General features: G+C 37.3%; 1 protein-coding gene across 3 annotated transcripts in view; it reads left to right on the forward strand.

Moving 5' to 3' along the window:
• The window catches only part of PLCL1 (phospholipase C like 1 (inactive)), a 212,195-nt gene extending 197,245 nt beyond the window's left edge, over window positions 1-14,950 (forward strand). For 2 of the 3 annotated variants that reach the window (XM_039347996.1, XM_039347998.1), the window contains exons 6-7: window positions 12,042-12,171; window positions 12,812-14,950. In XM_039347996.1, the coding sequence (XP_039203930.1) occupies window positions 12,042-12,171; window positions 12,812-12,930 (249 nt within the window). In that variant the 3' untranslated portion in view covers window positions 12,931-14,950. The remainder of the gene's footprint in view (window positions 1-12,041; window positions 12,172-12,811) is intronic. The other variant, XM_039347997.1, reaches the window with a different exon arrangement.
• The last annotated feature ends 1,605 nt before the right edge of the window (window positions 14,951-16,555 follow it).

Raw genomic sequence — 16,555 nt, forward strand, 5'->3', positions numbered from 1 at the left:
AAAATGTTTCTTCACCCTATGTTGATCAATTTGCTACTTCTGGCACACTAAAAATTATATCAGAAATAAGCTTTGGCACAGCTCTGATGGAAAAGAGTAGAGATTGTGTTTTTATGGGGACCAAAGAAACCAAATTAAGGAGATTTCTTGGTTCCCTACAGCTAAAACTAAAAAAAAAATAAGCTTAAGAAACAACTACAACATTTTTTTCTGTTCTCATAATTAAATAAAATTATTTGCTGCTAGAAATCTATTTATTTATTTGTATCCACCTCCATTATTTTTTAAAACAACTGAAGGTGACAAACATATCAAACAAATGTTTGGGGCGAGTGTCCCCCTCCTATTTACCTCTCCTCATATTGACAGATTCTGTTAGCTTTAACATTGCGCTCACTCTCAAGATCTCATCAATCATTCCTCAAAGGAATCTGTCTAGGTGCTATCTATCATCACTGGATTTAATTAAACCAGAGCCTGCCACATTTTTCATTTTTAATCTCTGATTGTGGATAAACCCTTTCTTATTAGATTGCTTATTATCATTACCAGACCCTCTGAGATGTTCAGCTGTTGTGGCCTATGGGGCTGACCATGACTGTAGATTCCCCATTTGAAAATGGGCAGACCAAATTATTTATGTAGGTAGAATTGTGAAACCAAAGCCGCTCAGGACAGAAGAGTAGTTTGTTTTGCAGCGGCTATTTCCACAGGCACTGCTAGGCAGGCTACTTTACTGAGCTCTTAAGGTGTTGAAGAGGATTTGTACAAGAGCTGAACTGCTCAAAGGATTACAGCGCTCTCAACATGAATTAGACTTTGCAATAAAAACAATGCATGAATCTCTAGTGAGCTGAGCTTGTATCCTTGACAACTTAAAACTACCTTTAAATAGGCCAAGTGCTCTGGAGAAGACAGGGAGGAGTGCAGAGCAGCAAAACCTCTCTTCATTCCCCTTTTCTAATTGGTGTTTCTTGGTAGGAGAGTCAGAGGTGATCTCTGAAGGTTTTACTGTTCGAAAACAGAAAAAAGCTGACACTATTTACGTCAGAATAAAACAGGCCTAGAAACCCTGCTCCCAGGAAGGGCTGATCCAATACACTCACTAGTCTCTTTTTTTACTGAGGTTCATCATATTGTCATTTAATAGAATATTGTCATATTCGTGGATAGGTGGAGGTCAGAAAGCACAGAAACAGAGTGATGGATGCTTTTAATAAATGTGATTTACTCCAAAATGAACAGATTGAAGAAAATGTCTCACTTAGTTTCTGTTTGTTTCACACAAGAAGTAAATGCCAACCTTAATCTGCCACTTAATGTACTAACAGGAGAAAGCTGCAGTCTATCAGAATGGGGTTGTGTTTTCCCAACTGGATGTCATCCAGATAATAAGGGAAAGATGGGAGTTGTAGTTTATCCATCTGGAGAGTGCCTGTGTGGGAAAGTGTGCATAGTGTTATGTGTTTTACTTCTCCTCTTATTAATTATTGTTATCGTTATATGCCACTTTCTATGCCAAGGAGGGGAGGAGTGGCATATAACAGGATTAAAAATACATGTGAATTTAAGTTTTCTAACTGCTTCATCTTATAAGCAATGCCAGTGTTTCTGTATAGTGGTAATATGAAAGGGGTTAGGAAGGAATTATGTTAAAAACTTGATTATGAGGTTCAAATTCTTTGAGGCCTTCCCAATATTTTGGAAACAGTTCTACATAACAGAAATATCCCTGAGTCACTGACAGTCCAGTTTGATTTGAAAGTTCCTACACAGAAATATAAGAGATTCACTATGTGAGATGGGTGGCTATACAAATGTGTGAATGAATGAATGAAATGAATGAATGAATGAATGAATGAATGAAATGAATGAATGAATGAATGAATGAGAGAGAAGGCTTAGCAGATGTCCTGCCCTCAAAGCTAAGCACTATTTGTCCTGGTTAGCAGATCATAGGCTAGAAGTTGGGAAAAAAAGTCTAACTTGTCAACTTTGATACTGTTGACAAGAAAAGTACAGAGATAGGTCTCTAAAGTCATTGGGAGTCATGAAGACTTTCCATTTTTAAAATTTCTGTCCTAGACATATTGATTTATATGATTGAATTTGATTACTTGAAAAGAATCTGTGAATTAAAGTCAGTCCGTGTTGTCAAAAATCTAATAAGGTTTGAAAAGCTATCCTTTATTTTAAAAGATGAATTTCCTGCCTTTAAATCCAGGTGCATACAAAATTGTCATGCTTATTCCGTCTTATTTTAAAGAAAGCCAGAGCCAACTTTTCAGTCTGCTTCCAATTGATAACATAACTATGTATACAGGATGTTCTCAGACTCTTAAATGCCAAGTCCGAGAATCTAAGATTTGACACATGTTACCTTGAGAAAAAGTGCCAAGTGATGAAGTAAAATGCTATTGCTTATTCTTCTGGTATCAGACATGAAAGGATTTGAATGGGTGCTGTGTGTTCCAATGGATTCTATACAGAATATCTGAAAATTAGAAAATTCTGCTCTACATAGCTGTCCTTTAACATCAGAGTAGCTCTCTGAAAGGATATTGGCAGGTCATTGTTATGCTTCCAGGGAAAGTCAAAAAAAATGTCCTGTGTTTTTGTTTGTCTGTTTTAGTGTTTAAACTCATTGGGTACCTTTGGGAGACTTCTCTCATAAAGTTGTGCTGTGGAGAAAATATGAAGGATGAATACTTCATACACTACCTGAATCCGTGCAGGAGAGATGGGATGTAAATCTAATGAATAAATAAACTGATGGAAAACGTTGGGTGCATACATTCAAATTTAAAGATCTTTACTGACTATTTTATGAGTTCTAAAGTGCTATTGAGATTATTCATATTAGAAGTGGTCATGTTTCTCTGGTGTTTTTAGATTTGGCTTTTTACAACATCTGGAAAAGAAGCCATGAGATGCCATGTTTTATTTAATTGGAGGTGCTACAGCAAATAAGGGAGCTGCACTTTTCTTTCTCTGTGTCTTCAGTTGTTCACCTTTTAAAATATCTAGACAGCAGTATAAATTTTGCTAGACCATAACAAAATTATTCTCAGGCATTTTTCATTCATAAACTATTCTCTTGACTTTTAAAATTTGAGAAAAGCATAAAGGATTATAATGAAATAATGGAGGATTCTTTTGTTGTAGATCCTGATTTACACATTAAATAACATTAAGGACTGCAGAGCAGAGTGATAGCTTACTGCCATTTTTTATCATGAAACTTACATGAATAAGTGAAAATTACTTTTAATTCTATAAAGATGAAGAAAAATTGTATTTTTGAGGCAGGAACCTTTCAAGTGGGTGATTGTGCAATAGCATTGTTCATGGTGCAGTTATGCTTTAAGATATGGTGCAGAAGAAATATATGGCATGCAAAATCATATGTATGTAGAAGGAGACCATTCCCAACTTTATTACAAATTGGCTTGGTCTCGTTAGCCATTGAATTTCCTATAGCTTTGTATTTAATGCAGAGACTTACTAATACTTATCTGAAAAATGGTTGGAATTGTTTTCCAGTAGAGAAGAAGGTTATACAGGGTTATGAGGTTGAGAACCCAATCCTCAAGTAGGTAAAGGAACTCCCTGACCTGTTTTTCTACTGTGCTGTTTGTTTGTAGCCTTTTGTCATTAAAGATATGCCCTTGACGATATTTGGCAAGCTTTCTTATTAATGAGAGAAGATTGAGCCAAGAACTTTTCTCTACCACAAATTTTGCTGTGAAATTGAAAAGTATCTAGAGTTCAACGTTCACCTCTTGTTTGAAGGTGCACAATGTAAACTCCTCCCCCTCTTTCTGCCTAGAAATCTAAGTAACCAATTCTCTTCTTTTTCCAATTTCAGAGTTGTAATTTCTCTCCTTCTCCCCATGTGTATCTCACAGATTGCCTGTAATGCTATACCTGCAGGAACCCAGACAGCAGCAAATATCAAATATGTATCATGATCCAGGTGTAACCATCTTGAAAATTTGTAGAGTGCTTTGTGCTTCTCCATGGTTCTGCTTTCAATATTTACCTCAGCCAGGATAAGCCATGGTCTATTGACATCGCAGCCTTTACAATATGAGATAATATTACAAGAGCAATAATGCAAAAATTGCAAAGACCAGTAATATTGGTCTTCGATGTTTGTATTGAACTGTTGTAACGTAATATTTGTAATTCCCACTTGGACTACTGCAATACGCTACAGGGGCTGCCCTTGAGCATCTAGAAGCTTCAGCTGGTACAAAATGCAGCAATACAAACTGTAAATGGTGTCAGCTATTTGGCACATGGAACAATACTGCTTCAGGGGCTGCATTGATTGTCAGTGTGTTTCCATGTACAGTTCAAGATGTTAGTTGTCACCTTTAAAGCCTTTCATGGCTTGGGACTCGATTACTGGAGAGACCATTTTCTTCCAGTTGCTTTTACCAATCCAATCCATCTGCCAGGAGGTATGTTTTCTCTGATTTAGGCCCTCCCCTCTGGACCATTTTCTCTCCAGAGATTAGGGTGATCCCAACTATTGTGTCCTGAGCCTGCAAAGGCAGGCTCGGGACGTTGCAATGGTCCTGGGCAATTGCAAGCTGCCCGGGACCAGACTGGCTGGCGCCGGCTTCGCGCGCATGCGCGAGGAGCGGAGCGCGCCTAATTGTTGCAATTCTGCCCGGGAAACGTTATTAAGGGAAGCAGAGAGGCCTGCGAGCCTCAGAGCTGTAACGGAGCAGAAGAACTACAATAAAAACTTCTTGACACTACGAGATGTTCTGTGCTCATTCGCCATTAAGCCGAGGACTCAACACCAACCCTGCTGGCCTTTCAGACCTGGCTATGTGTTTAGGCCTGGGGTGTTCTTAGTTATGTTGATTTCAGTGGATTATAATAGCTTTTGGTTGTTATTTGTATTTAATTTCTTTTTTATATAGCTTATCTGTTTTAATTGTTTTTATATTTGTTTGCCACCCAGAGTCACTGGTTTGAGAAGGGCAGCTATACAAATTGAATGAATGAATGAATTGAATTGAAATAAAATAGACATACCTACATTTGTATTTAGTTTTGGTAGGGTGGGCTCCAAGATGGCAGGATTCCCCTGTCTCCTTTTTAATTTTTTTTCTCTACATGTTGACAATACTTACAAATTAAGACTTTGGTACAGCCTTCATGCAGTCAGATTCGATTGCCATATAACCATCTGTCCCTTATTAGGAAACCACCCCCCCGTATTTAATCAACAAAAATGGTGCATATTTTTTCTACATTACCAGGTACATTTATCTCAGTGTGCTCCAGAGAAAGTCTTGTGAAAGAAAAGGAGAAAGAATTTTGTGAAGATGCTTATGGAATAATACATTCTGTTTTCAGATAAGCTCTTTACCATTCTACTGATTAATAGCTTCCAGGCTTACATGACATCCCACCAAAAGCTGACCTGACCTTTCCTGTGTTGATAATAATAATAATAGTAAAGTTGGAAGGGACCTTGGAGGTCATCTAGTCCAACCCCCTGCTCGGGCAGGAAACCCTACACCATTTCGGACAAATGGCTGTCCAGTCTCTTCTTAAAAACTTCCAGTGTTGGAGCATTTACTGCTTCTGGAGGCAAGCTGTTCCACTGATTAAGTGTTCTCACTGTCAGGAAGTTTCTCCTTAGTTCTAGGTTACTTCTCTCCTTGATTAGTTTCCACCCGTTGCTTCTTGTCCTGCCTTCAGGTGCTTTGGAAAATAGCTTAATTCCCTCTTCTTTATGGCAGCCCCTGAGATATTGGAATACTGCTATCATGTCCCCCCTTGTCCTTCTCTTAGTTAAACTAGACATACCCAATTCTCGCAACCGTTCCTTATATGTTTTAGCCTCCAGTCCCCTAATCATCTTTGTTGCTCTTCTCTGTACTCTTTCTAGAGTATCAACATCTTTTTTACATCGTGGTGACCAAAACTGGATGCAGTATTCCAAGTGTGGCCTTACCAAGGCATTGAAGAGTGGTATTAATACTTCACGTGATCTTGATTCTATCCCTCTGTTAATGCAGCCTAGCACTGTGTTGGCCTTTTTGGCAGCTGCAGCACACTGCTGGCTCATATTTAGGTGATTGTTTACTAGGACTCCGAGGTCCCTCTCACAGTTATCACTATTGAGCATGGTGCCACCTACGCTGTACTTGTGCATTTGGTTTTTCTTGCCTAAATGTAGAACCTTGCTTTTTTCACCATTGAATTTCATTTTGTTAGTTAGTGCCCAGTGTTCAAGTCTGTCCAGATCCTTCTGTATCTTAAGCCTGTCTTCTGGAGTGTTGGCTATTCCTGCCAGCTTGGTGTCGTCTGCAAATTTGATGAGTTCCCCATCTATCCCTTCATCCAAATCGTTGATGAAGATGTTGAAGAGTACTGGGCCCAGAACAGAGCCCTGGGGCACCCCACTACACACTTCCCTCCATATAGATGCAGTTCCATTGAGGACCACTCGCTGAGTACGGCCGGTCAGCCAGCTACGGATCCATCTGGTGGTGGTTCTGTCTACCCCACATTTTTCTATCTTGTCAAGTAGTAGGTTGTGATCTACTTTATCAAATGCCTTACTGAAGTCCAAGTAAATTATGTCCACAGCATTCCTCTGATCCACTAATTTTGTCACTTGGTCAAAGAATGCAATAAGATTTGTCTGGCATGATCTATTTTTGACAAACCCATGTTGGCTTTTAGTAATGACTTTGTTTGCCTCTAGGTGTTCGTTGATTCGTTGTTTGATTATCTTTTCCAGGATCTTCCCAGGTATTGAGGTCAGGCTGATAGGTCTGTAATTTCCTGGATCCATTTTTTTTCCTTTTTTGAGGATGGGAACTACATCAGCTCTTTTCCAGTCCTCTGGTAGTTCCCCTGTGTTCCAGGATCTTTGAAAAATATAGTTCAGTGGCTCCGATATCACATCTGCCAGTTCCTTGAGAACTCTGGGGTGTAATCCATCTGGTCCTGGCGATTTGAACTCATCTAGGCTGGACAGGTGCTCACTAACCATTTTCTTGCCTATCTTAACTTGTGTTTCTGTTTTGTTTTTTATGGCACTATTTTTGATAGGTTGGTCTGTTTTTTCCCTTTGTGTAAAGACAGATGCAAAAAATGAGTTAAATAGTTCTGCTTTCTCCCTGTTGCTTGTCACCTTCTTGCCACTTCCACCCACTAATGGACCAATCATTTCCTTCACTTTTTTCTTGTTTTTTACATGTTGAAAGAAGCTTTTTTTGTTATTTTTGACTTTGGTCGCAAGCCTTAGTTCATTTTGAGCCTTGGCTTTCTTCACTTCATCTTTGCAGGCTCGGGCTATTTGCTGATATTCTGACTTAGTTATGTTCCCCTCTTTCTACTTTCTATACTTGTCCTTTTTATCTTTCAATTTGTCAGAGAGTTCTTTATGCAGCCATGCTGGTTTCTTTTGAGAGCTGTTGTTTTTCCTCTTTGTTGGTATTGTGCTAGACTGTGCTTTTATTATCTCATTTTTCAAAATTTCCCAAGCTTCTTGAGTTGTTTTCCCCTTGAGGATTCTCATCCATGGAATCCTTCCCAAGCCCTCTCTAAGTTTATTGAAATTAGCTCTCTTGAAGTCCAAGACTCTAGTTTGACTGTGTTCTATTGCTTGTGCTTCTATAATGTTGAATTCTAATATTGCATGATCACTTCCTCCCAGGGTTCCTATGGCTTCAACACTGTCTATCATTTCATCTCTGTTAGTGAGAATTAGATCCAAAATGGCTAATCCCCTAGTTCCCTTCTCTACTTTTTGGGAGACAAAGTTGTCTGCTAGGTTTGCCAGGAACCTGTTTGATCTTCCACTTGGTGCGGAGTTTGTCTCCCAGTTGATGTCAGGGTAGTTAAAGTCCCCCATTACTATTGTGATGTGCTTCCTACATACCTTAGTTAGCTGATATTTATTTCTAGAGTCAGTGATAACAATAGTAACAGAAGGAAGTAAGCAGCATGTTAGAAGGCAAAAAGATAGACATGTGCTTTTTTTCTTTGTTCCAAAGCCTGTTTGTACATGTTTACCTGGATTCTGTGCTCTCAGCTCAATGCAGTAACTGACTGATTTTCCAAGAATGATTTGGAACTGCATTATTTTTGAGCTCAGGCTCAATTTCTTTTGTCTGTTTTTGGTGACATTTTTTTTTTCCATTTCCTTAATGAGTTGGTTCCTTCTTAACTACTTCCCCTAAGGCAGTGGTGGGATTCAGCCAATTTGCACCACTTCGGCAGAACCAGTAGCTAATTTTTTTTTGACCAGGCTCAGAATGGACTTCTGGAAGCGGCATCCACACAAAGAACCAGTTGTTCACTTATTTGAATCCCACCACTGCCCTAAGGGTTCCTTTCCTGGTCTTTGTCCATCCTGCTTATGTGCCTACTTCAGCTTTAGCCTAGTCTCACACCATCTTATCTAATTTGGAGACTCAGTAAATTATAAAGTACTCCAAAGATGTAGGCCAATTTGTCTTGATGTCTGGAACTAGAACAAGAGTCAGAAAAATAGAACTCCATTTTCCTCTAATATAGCATGACAAAAAGTCCAGAAATAGTTGTCCCTTCTTTTGTTTTTCACCAGAATATTTCATTATACTATTGTATATGCCTGTGTTAGAGCTTTATATTATGAAAAAGCATGCCTAATTTCTTAGAAATGGGGCAGGTAGGGGGAATTATGATCCTTTAGAAATTGGTTTTTTGTTTAAAGTACTCTTAAATCAAAATGGGACAATAAATCTAGATCTGGAAGTATTCTTACAAAAATACAAACCATTATATGGAGAAGGTTTTATTCAAAGAAAGGGATGATTGTAAAACTTGATGTTGGTCTTTTTTAAATGCAGTTGATTGTTGGAAGTTGAGCTGCGTATATAAAAGTTGATGTTACTGGTTACTATGCTGGGTTAATTAGCTTTAAAAATAGTCATACATCTATTCAAGAGTAGAGACTGAAAAATAGTGTGATAGAGGGAACCATTAAATAAAATATCTCTCTCAATCCTCAGTATGCTGTGATTGATGAAACCAATATGGCTGAAATGTAAGGACTTGAGGACAGATCTGTCTATAATCACCTTTTCTACACATTATCTAGCTTGCTCTTCCCTCTTCTCTCTGTGTGTATGAAAGAATCTGCTGTATCCCTTTGCAATGCAGTGCAGTTCTGAAAAAAAAATCAGGAATAGAGTTTCATGGAAATACAAAATTAGAACAGAGATCAGATGTATCTGCCTTGCACAGACTAAATTAAAAATTAATCTGTATTACCCTGCTTTATGTAATGTTTTATGTTTCAGCAGACTCCGACGCAGATCCTGACTATAAACATCACTCTAAGTACCACCAATTACAGAAAACTAAATGCCTTTTGTTCCAGTGTAAAAAAATTGTACTACATTTTAGATTTGTTGCAAAAAGTGTAGCCTTACTATTATTATAATGTTCAAAGCAAAGATAGAACATTCCTTCTTGTCAGTGTTGTCCTTGACCCACAAACAAACAAATAGACAAACAAATTCATATGTAATGCCATTCCATTCATGCTATTTTGCTTTGTTCCACATAGGAAAGTATGAAAGATTGGCAAATATAGTTGTCAGTTAATTTCACATATCTTTCTCAGGTAATTTCATGATACACTCTGTGGTTAGCAGCACTGGAAAAGGGTGATATGCTAGAGAGTCACTCTGACAAGCAGAGAAACCTAAGCTGCAAAAATTATAATCAATTGTTCATATGTGTAATGACTATTAATATGATGTTCCATCTATTCCTTGAGGATTTAAAAAAAATCTAACTAAATAAATTAGTTTTATGGGTTTTTTTTAAAGATTAATGTTTACCCTGGCATAAGCTTTCATAGACTATAACCTAGTTTATTGAATGCATTCACAAACGTTAATGTAATAATAAATGGATTAATCTTCAGTGTTCCACAATAGTCTTGTTTTTAATGCAAGAGATTGATCCAGTTACCCCTCTGGAAAGTATTTGCAGGTTTTGTGTAATTTCTGTACTCCTATTTCTATAGGATTTACGAAGCAATTTTGACATTCACATTGTCAACCTACTTTAGGAGTCTGATGCAAAAGGTTGACGTAGTAATCCTACCAAGACCTAAGCTTGAACAAAGGCTCCATTGTGCCATTAAGTCATCCAGCAGAATGGCTGAATTATCCCAGATGTTATCAACTTGTGACGCAATTCTCATTGACATTGGTGTTCCCAGATGCTTTTGTTTCCAGACATTGTTGACTGGTGCTGTACCTTGCCAGCTACCATTGTCTCTCTAAAGTTGTTTACCAGGATGGGTGCAATACTGTAGTGAATGCAAAATTACTTGGCTTGTGTCAGTAGATTAAATCATAGCAGATTATCTTCCCATGTCAAATTGCATTGGGAGGCAACTGAGGATGAATGGAGAGTAGAAAACAGAGATTTGCACTGGAGGAAATATCAACATTTATTTATTTTTTTAAGGTATTTAAACATTTATATAAGTTCACACATGAAGATGAGGAATGTTTTAAGAGGGAAATGTTTTAGGTTTTATGTTCAATGGTCATTTTACGTATATATTTGTGAATATTGCATGTTAAATATTTCTTCATTACTTTAGTAAGACTTATTAAAAGTCCTTTTCAGTTTCATCTTCTGAGCCTGTAAGGTATTGAGAGCTCTTCTAAAAATGATTTTTCTGTCTTACAAACTTTCTGCTGACATGATTTTCTCCTTGGATTATGGGATTTCAAATGATATGATTTCCCCTCCAAACCAATACCAATGCATAACTTGCTTGCCGTTTTCCTGATTTTGAACTGTAGGTAGTCTTTGACTTACAACTGTTCGTTTAATGACAATTTAAAATTACAATGGCGCTGAAAAAAAGGAACGGCCATTTTTTTTTTGCATTTACAACATTTGCAGCATCCCCATGGTCACGGAATCAAAATTTGGACACTTGGCCATTGGCATGTATTTATCACATTTGCAATGTCCCACTGGATCATGTGATTACTTTTTGTGACCTTCTAACAAGGCAAAGTCAATGGGGAAGCCAGATTCACTTTATAACCATGATACTAACTTAACACCTGCAGTGATTCACTTAACAATTTGGAGAGAAAGGTCGTAAAATGGGGACAATTTAGCAATGGAAATTTTTTGCTCGTTTAGCAATGAAATGAGTTGCAGTTGTAAGTTGATGACTACCTCTACAGATTCACCATTCTTTTTGGTATTTTTTCTAACTAGCTACTTGGTACTCCAGTGAATATGTCTTCTGAATAAATCATAGCACAGAAAGGAATATGGGTGAAAGGGTGTATCTGGTTTCCCTCAAGCTGTCTAAACTTACCTAAAGAGTTTGTGGAGTTGCCTCAGTTGGCTGCACATGCATACCAAGCGCATGCCACATCTCTGCTCCTTCCCAAGGCCTTACATGGACAAGGATTTTCATGTGTATTGGTATGCACAAAGGACCTCTACATGATGGAAACCCTGTTCTACTTAGGTTTTTCTATGAACGTTGTACCTCTTGGTATCCTCACAATAAAAAGGGATATTGCCATACTCCCCATGTGATAGCACGATTGCATCATGATTCCTTTCTGTACTATAATTTACTAAGGAAGCTTAGGCCCTGATACCTATCCATCAGAATATGCTATCTGAACAAACTACTGTATATATGTGCCAGTCTCCCAAAATTAATTTCAGAAATTCAACAGTTTAGAGCCAAAATAAATAGAAAAAGATTGATATGCTAAATCAGAGATTGGATTGCCAGCCCACTTCATCCTGGCCTAGGAAGACCCTGATCTCAGCTCAAAAGAAATTGCTATCATGAAGCAGCTGCCTCTCAAAGCAGGCCTCAGATCAGATGCACACAGAGCCACTTTGTTCTCTGTCCAAAACACTTGTGACTGCAAGGGAAGGAAAACCAGATACGAAACCTTCATTGTTCACGGCTTTGTATTTTATTTTGATTCCCTGTATTTCTTGTGTATTCTTAGGGACAAGGGGATCTACTGAGGAACGCCAAAAATGAAGCCATAGAAAATATGAAGCAGATCCAGCTGGCTTGTTTATCATGTGGACTGAGCAAAAGTAGAAGTGGGAACTCGGATGCCAAGGCTAAGCGAGGTCCTGAGCCAATCGAAAAAAAAGAGACAAGCAGCGAGAATGCCAGGCTCTGAACAATGCCAACGGTGTCATATATTTCAATAGTCCAAAATTATTTTTTTTAACACGTTAAAAAAAAAATGAGAGAAAGAACAATCCCACTAGCATCCTCTACAGGGCATCAGAAGTATTAAAATTCTCATAGTGCCAGTGTTTTACTGCTGTCATTTGCCTAAATTTAAACTGTCTGGTAGTGACATTCTAATAATTTCCAGCTTCGTGTGGGTCTACTTGTTTAGGGAGATCCTTTAACATTTTCCCATGAATTACATTATTGCCCTTTTATACTTTGCTCTACCAGCTTTTGACAGTGTGCTTTTTTCAAATCTGTAATATAGGTTTTACCAGCAGAACAAACAGAAGACAGAAAAAGAGCTCAATTTTTTATTAGTATGAATTAATAATGGTTTCCTCAACATAGAAGAATAAATTATTAACTTTTTCATTAAATTAAGTTAATAAATTATTAAACACTTTCCCCTTTTTTAATGGAAGTCAGTAGGATTTCTGATGTGCATTCCATGGACTTTTGCTAATCACGGTTTAAAATGCATTAATCGGATACCTATTAATGGAAGAAATTGGTCCCTTTTTATTTCAGAAAGGTGGCTGTGGTTCAGTCTGAGCTCTACAAAATATGCTACAGCTCTGGACAAAATGATTCCAGGCTTTGGTTATGAATTTCAAGTTTATAGAATGGAACATAGAATACAAAGATAATTTAGCAATGCTGAAATATTTCTCACTGCCATTAGCTGAACAAAGGTAATATAAACAATTCATGTTTGTAAAAGATATCTTAATTTTGATTTTTCATTCATATAGATAAATCTGCACAGGTCACATGAGCAAAGGTCCATCTCATGATTGATGCCAAAGCATGCTCTTAATTTGCAAAAGGTCCTCCTCCAGCTTTCCATGCCAGGTAGAGCATATGGGATGGCAGCCTCTTGGTTCATTGTGAGACATGAAGTGTGAATTACAAGACCTTTGTACCTTTTCTAAGCACCATCATGCCATTGTTGAACCTTCGTGCTTAGGTGTATGTAGTTTTTTCAACATTTGCCATCTTTCCTTGGTCGTATTATTGTGAGAATACTTTCACATCTTTGTAGTATATATCATGAGAGACAGTGCTAAGATAGGCACGTGATAGTCTTCTTTTATCAACTCCAGCAGAAATTAATGCAACCAAACTGAACTGATTAACATGGGATGAGCAGATTTAAACTGAGTAGGTGAATTGAAGCTGCCATTTGACTACTAAATAAATGCCACATGATTATATTTACTAAGATTCTAAGCAGAGCTCCATGTGCATTGATGTAGTTATACAATATTTAACATTTATGTCACAAAGCTAAAAATAAGTCACATGGGTGATGCAGCATAGAGGAGTGAATTGCTAGCAATGCTTCTAGTGAGTCAGGCACATGGTGATCCCCATTGTTCCTTCCTGTTTGCCTAAATCTTATTTGCGTCACATCAGATTCATTATGTGTTTTACCACAGGTTGGAAATGTGAAGCAACAAAGAAAATAAGAGCTTAAAAAACTAAATGGCTATTATAAATTCTCAGCATGTTCCATAAAAAATATTTAAACGTTGAGAAGAAGAAAGCTGGGTTCTGCTGTTGTTTTCTTTGCCGGTAAAGCTGGAAGACAAGTGAAAAGGCCTCCATGTTACCATTCTTCACAGTGCCTGGCTCTAATACTTTAGCGATGGTTGTGTATTTCAGATTTCTCAAGGCTTCAATATATATATTTGCATTTTCTGAGTTAGAAGCAAGAGTTCTGTGAATATAAGAGACTGTATTTATTTAAAGCAATTGCTTTTATTTTGAAAAGCTACCTTTTAATTAATTTGATTAGCAAATGTGCTGACTTTTCTCAATATAACAAAAAGCCAATTGTTAAAAGTTTGTCTAAAACTATTATATGCATTAAGTTATTTTTTTCTGATGTCTTAACAACACTACAATGTTCATGTTGCACAATTCTGAAAGAGTAAAGATTGAGGGGTGGGGGGGGAATGACCAATGTTTAAGATTGAGTTTATTTATTATTATTTTTATTTCAAAGACTTTATATAACCACCCATACTGTAACCACAACTCTGGCCAGTTTTCAAGACAATAAAAATTGTTAAAAAACAGTAAAAGGCTACTGCCCACTCATATATAACATTCATTTAGAATTAAACCTTCACTATCACATGAAACAATATAGCAGTCAGGTCCTTGACTTAGAATCATTCATTTAACAACTGTTCAAAGTTATCAATAAAGGAGAATATTTGTACTGATGATGTTACCTAGTTTGGATCATGGAATATCTGCAAGAAAACAACCAAGCTCAGAGAGCACCAAGGACCCCTCATATTCAAAAGTATGAGGGTATTGAAAAAAATTCACACTTGCAGTTGTCACAGCCATCTCCATAATGACAACCAGTATGTATTAATGCAGCATCCCGAGATTACATGATCACCATGTGCAATCTTCACAGAGGACTTCTAACGAGCAAAGTCAATGGGGGAAGATGGATTCACTTAACAGTTATGTGATTTGCTTAAGGACCTCAGGAAAAAGGTCCTAAAACCAGGTATGACTTCTTTTACGTCTGCATCGCTTAGCAACGAACGTTCTGCCTCCAGTTGTGGTTATATGTTGAGGATGACCTGTATACAATGTAAACATATCACTTTGCATAAATCATTTAATACAAATTTTATGAATATGGTTATGTGTTTGAGTAGTGAATGAATTTATCTACAGATTCAATTTAGGAGTTACGTCAACCGAAGAACAAATTGACTCAACATTACGCCATTTAGGATGTGCATATAATCTTGGACTAAAGAGAGAAATGTACATATCTCCTTATCATTTCCTATATTTTCCAAAACAGTTTTAAAGATGTTCATACGTGCTAAGCTTTGGTATGTTTTCCTGGATTGGTTACCTGCAGGCTTTAGAGCATGTGATTTTTTTACTGTGTTTTGAACATTTTGCTGGGCAATAATGTTCACTGCCAATAGGCCTTTTATGTTTCCATGAGAGGATAAGAAAAAATTACACTTTCTTCTGTTTGTGATTGATTTCCACCTGCAAGCTCAATTATATTAATGCAGCTGAGTAGCAGCAAAAAAGAGATGATAACAATGCATGCTTTAGACAAGGCAAAAGAACTACAGCGAGCCCTTTACTTTGTCATTACGAAGTCAAGGGTGTGTTTCTGGGAGTTTATGTACATATACATTGGCTAATGAATATGCACATTGCCCAAGCAAAGTTTTAAGTGCATATTCCAAAGATGGGGAAACAAGGACCTTGACTAGGAAAGATTCATAGTTCCCTCCAGAGTGTATATGGTGGTTGATGGCCATGCATATTAACTGTGCAGATAACTTTGCCTCTAATGAAACGTATCGAGTATATCAATTTTAGAAGCCGCTGGGCATATAATTAATGGGGGCAGAGGAGGCCCACTTTCTTAAAATGGCTGCCATTTTTCATTGTTGCTAGTTGTAAAACATCCATTTACCAAAAAAACAAAACAAAACAAAACAAAACAAAAAACCAACACCAAACCCCAAAAACAAATTTAGGAGCTTATTTCTCATTATCTTCCTTTCATTGAGGCAAACAGGAATCTCTGTACCATCCCTGGTTTATCTCTTTTTCTTGTACAGCTGGCACATTTCTAAACAAAACACTGAAATGCTACCACCCATTGATTTTATTTTTAAAAAATTCCTTAGGGGGCTCCCAGGCTATCTTGCACATAAAAATAGGGCTAGAATTTGGTGCCTTAAGTCCTTAAGTGGATAAAAATAATCTCAGCAAAAATAACTCAGCTGGGCAAATGCTTGGAGGCAAACTGGTGCTCATGTTGCAAATTCCAATATTACAAATATGGGGGATCTTGGTTGTTAACGATAACATAATGAAAGCATCTCCTGCTTTCAACATGTGCAAGACGAACATTAGAAACTAAGGCAGATAACATCATATCTGCCGATCAGGACTTAATTTGCTGCATAGGTTCCTGAAAATCCAAAGCCTGGGGTAACTAGTGAATAATTCAGAAGGCTTCCTTCCTATTCAAGGACCTCTTGGTGATACTTTCTTGACTCCTAATGTATTCAAAGGATGCCCAATTGTCTCTGGAACATTAATTTATAAGATTTATAGCTCTTCCATTACATAATTCTTTTTTAAAAGAGATAGCATTTTTCTCCAACTTCTGAATGCAAATTATAGAATTATAAATCAGAGCCAACAGTTTTGATTTGTCCGACAGATATTATTAAGCAGAATCATGTTAAATCAATCGCTTTGCAG

This window comes from Crotalus tigris, unplaced genomic scaffold (genome assembly GCF_016545835.1).
Source record: "Crotalus tigris isolate CLP2741 ecotype Arizona unplaced genomic scaffold, ASM1654583v1 scf7180000018105.1476442, whole genome shotgun sequence".
NCBI lineage: Eukaryota > Metazoa > Chordata > Lepidosauria > Squamata > Viperidae > Crotalus > Crotalus tigris.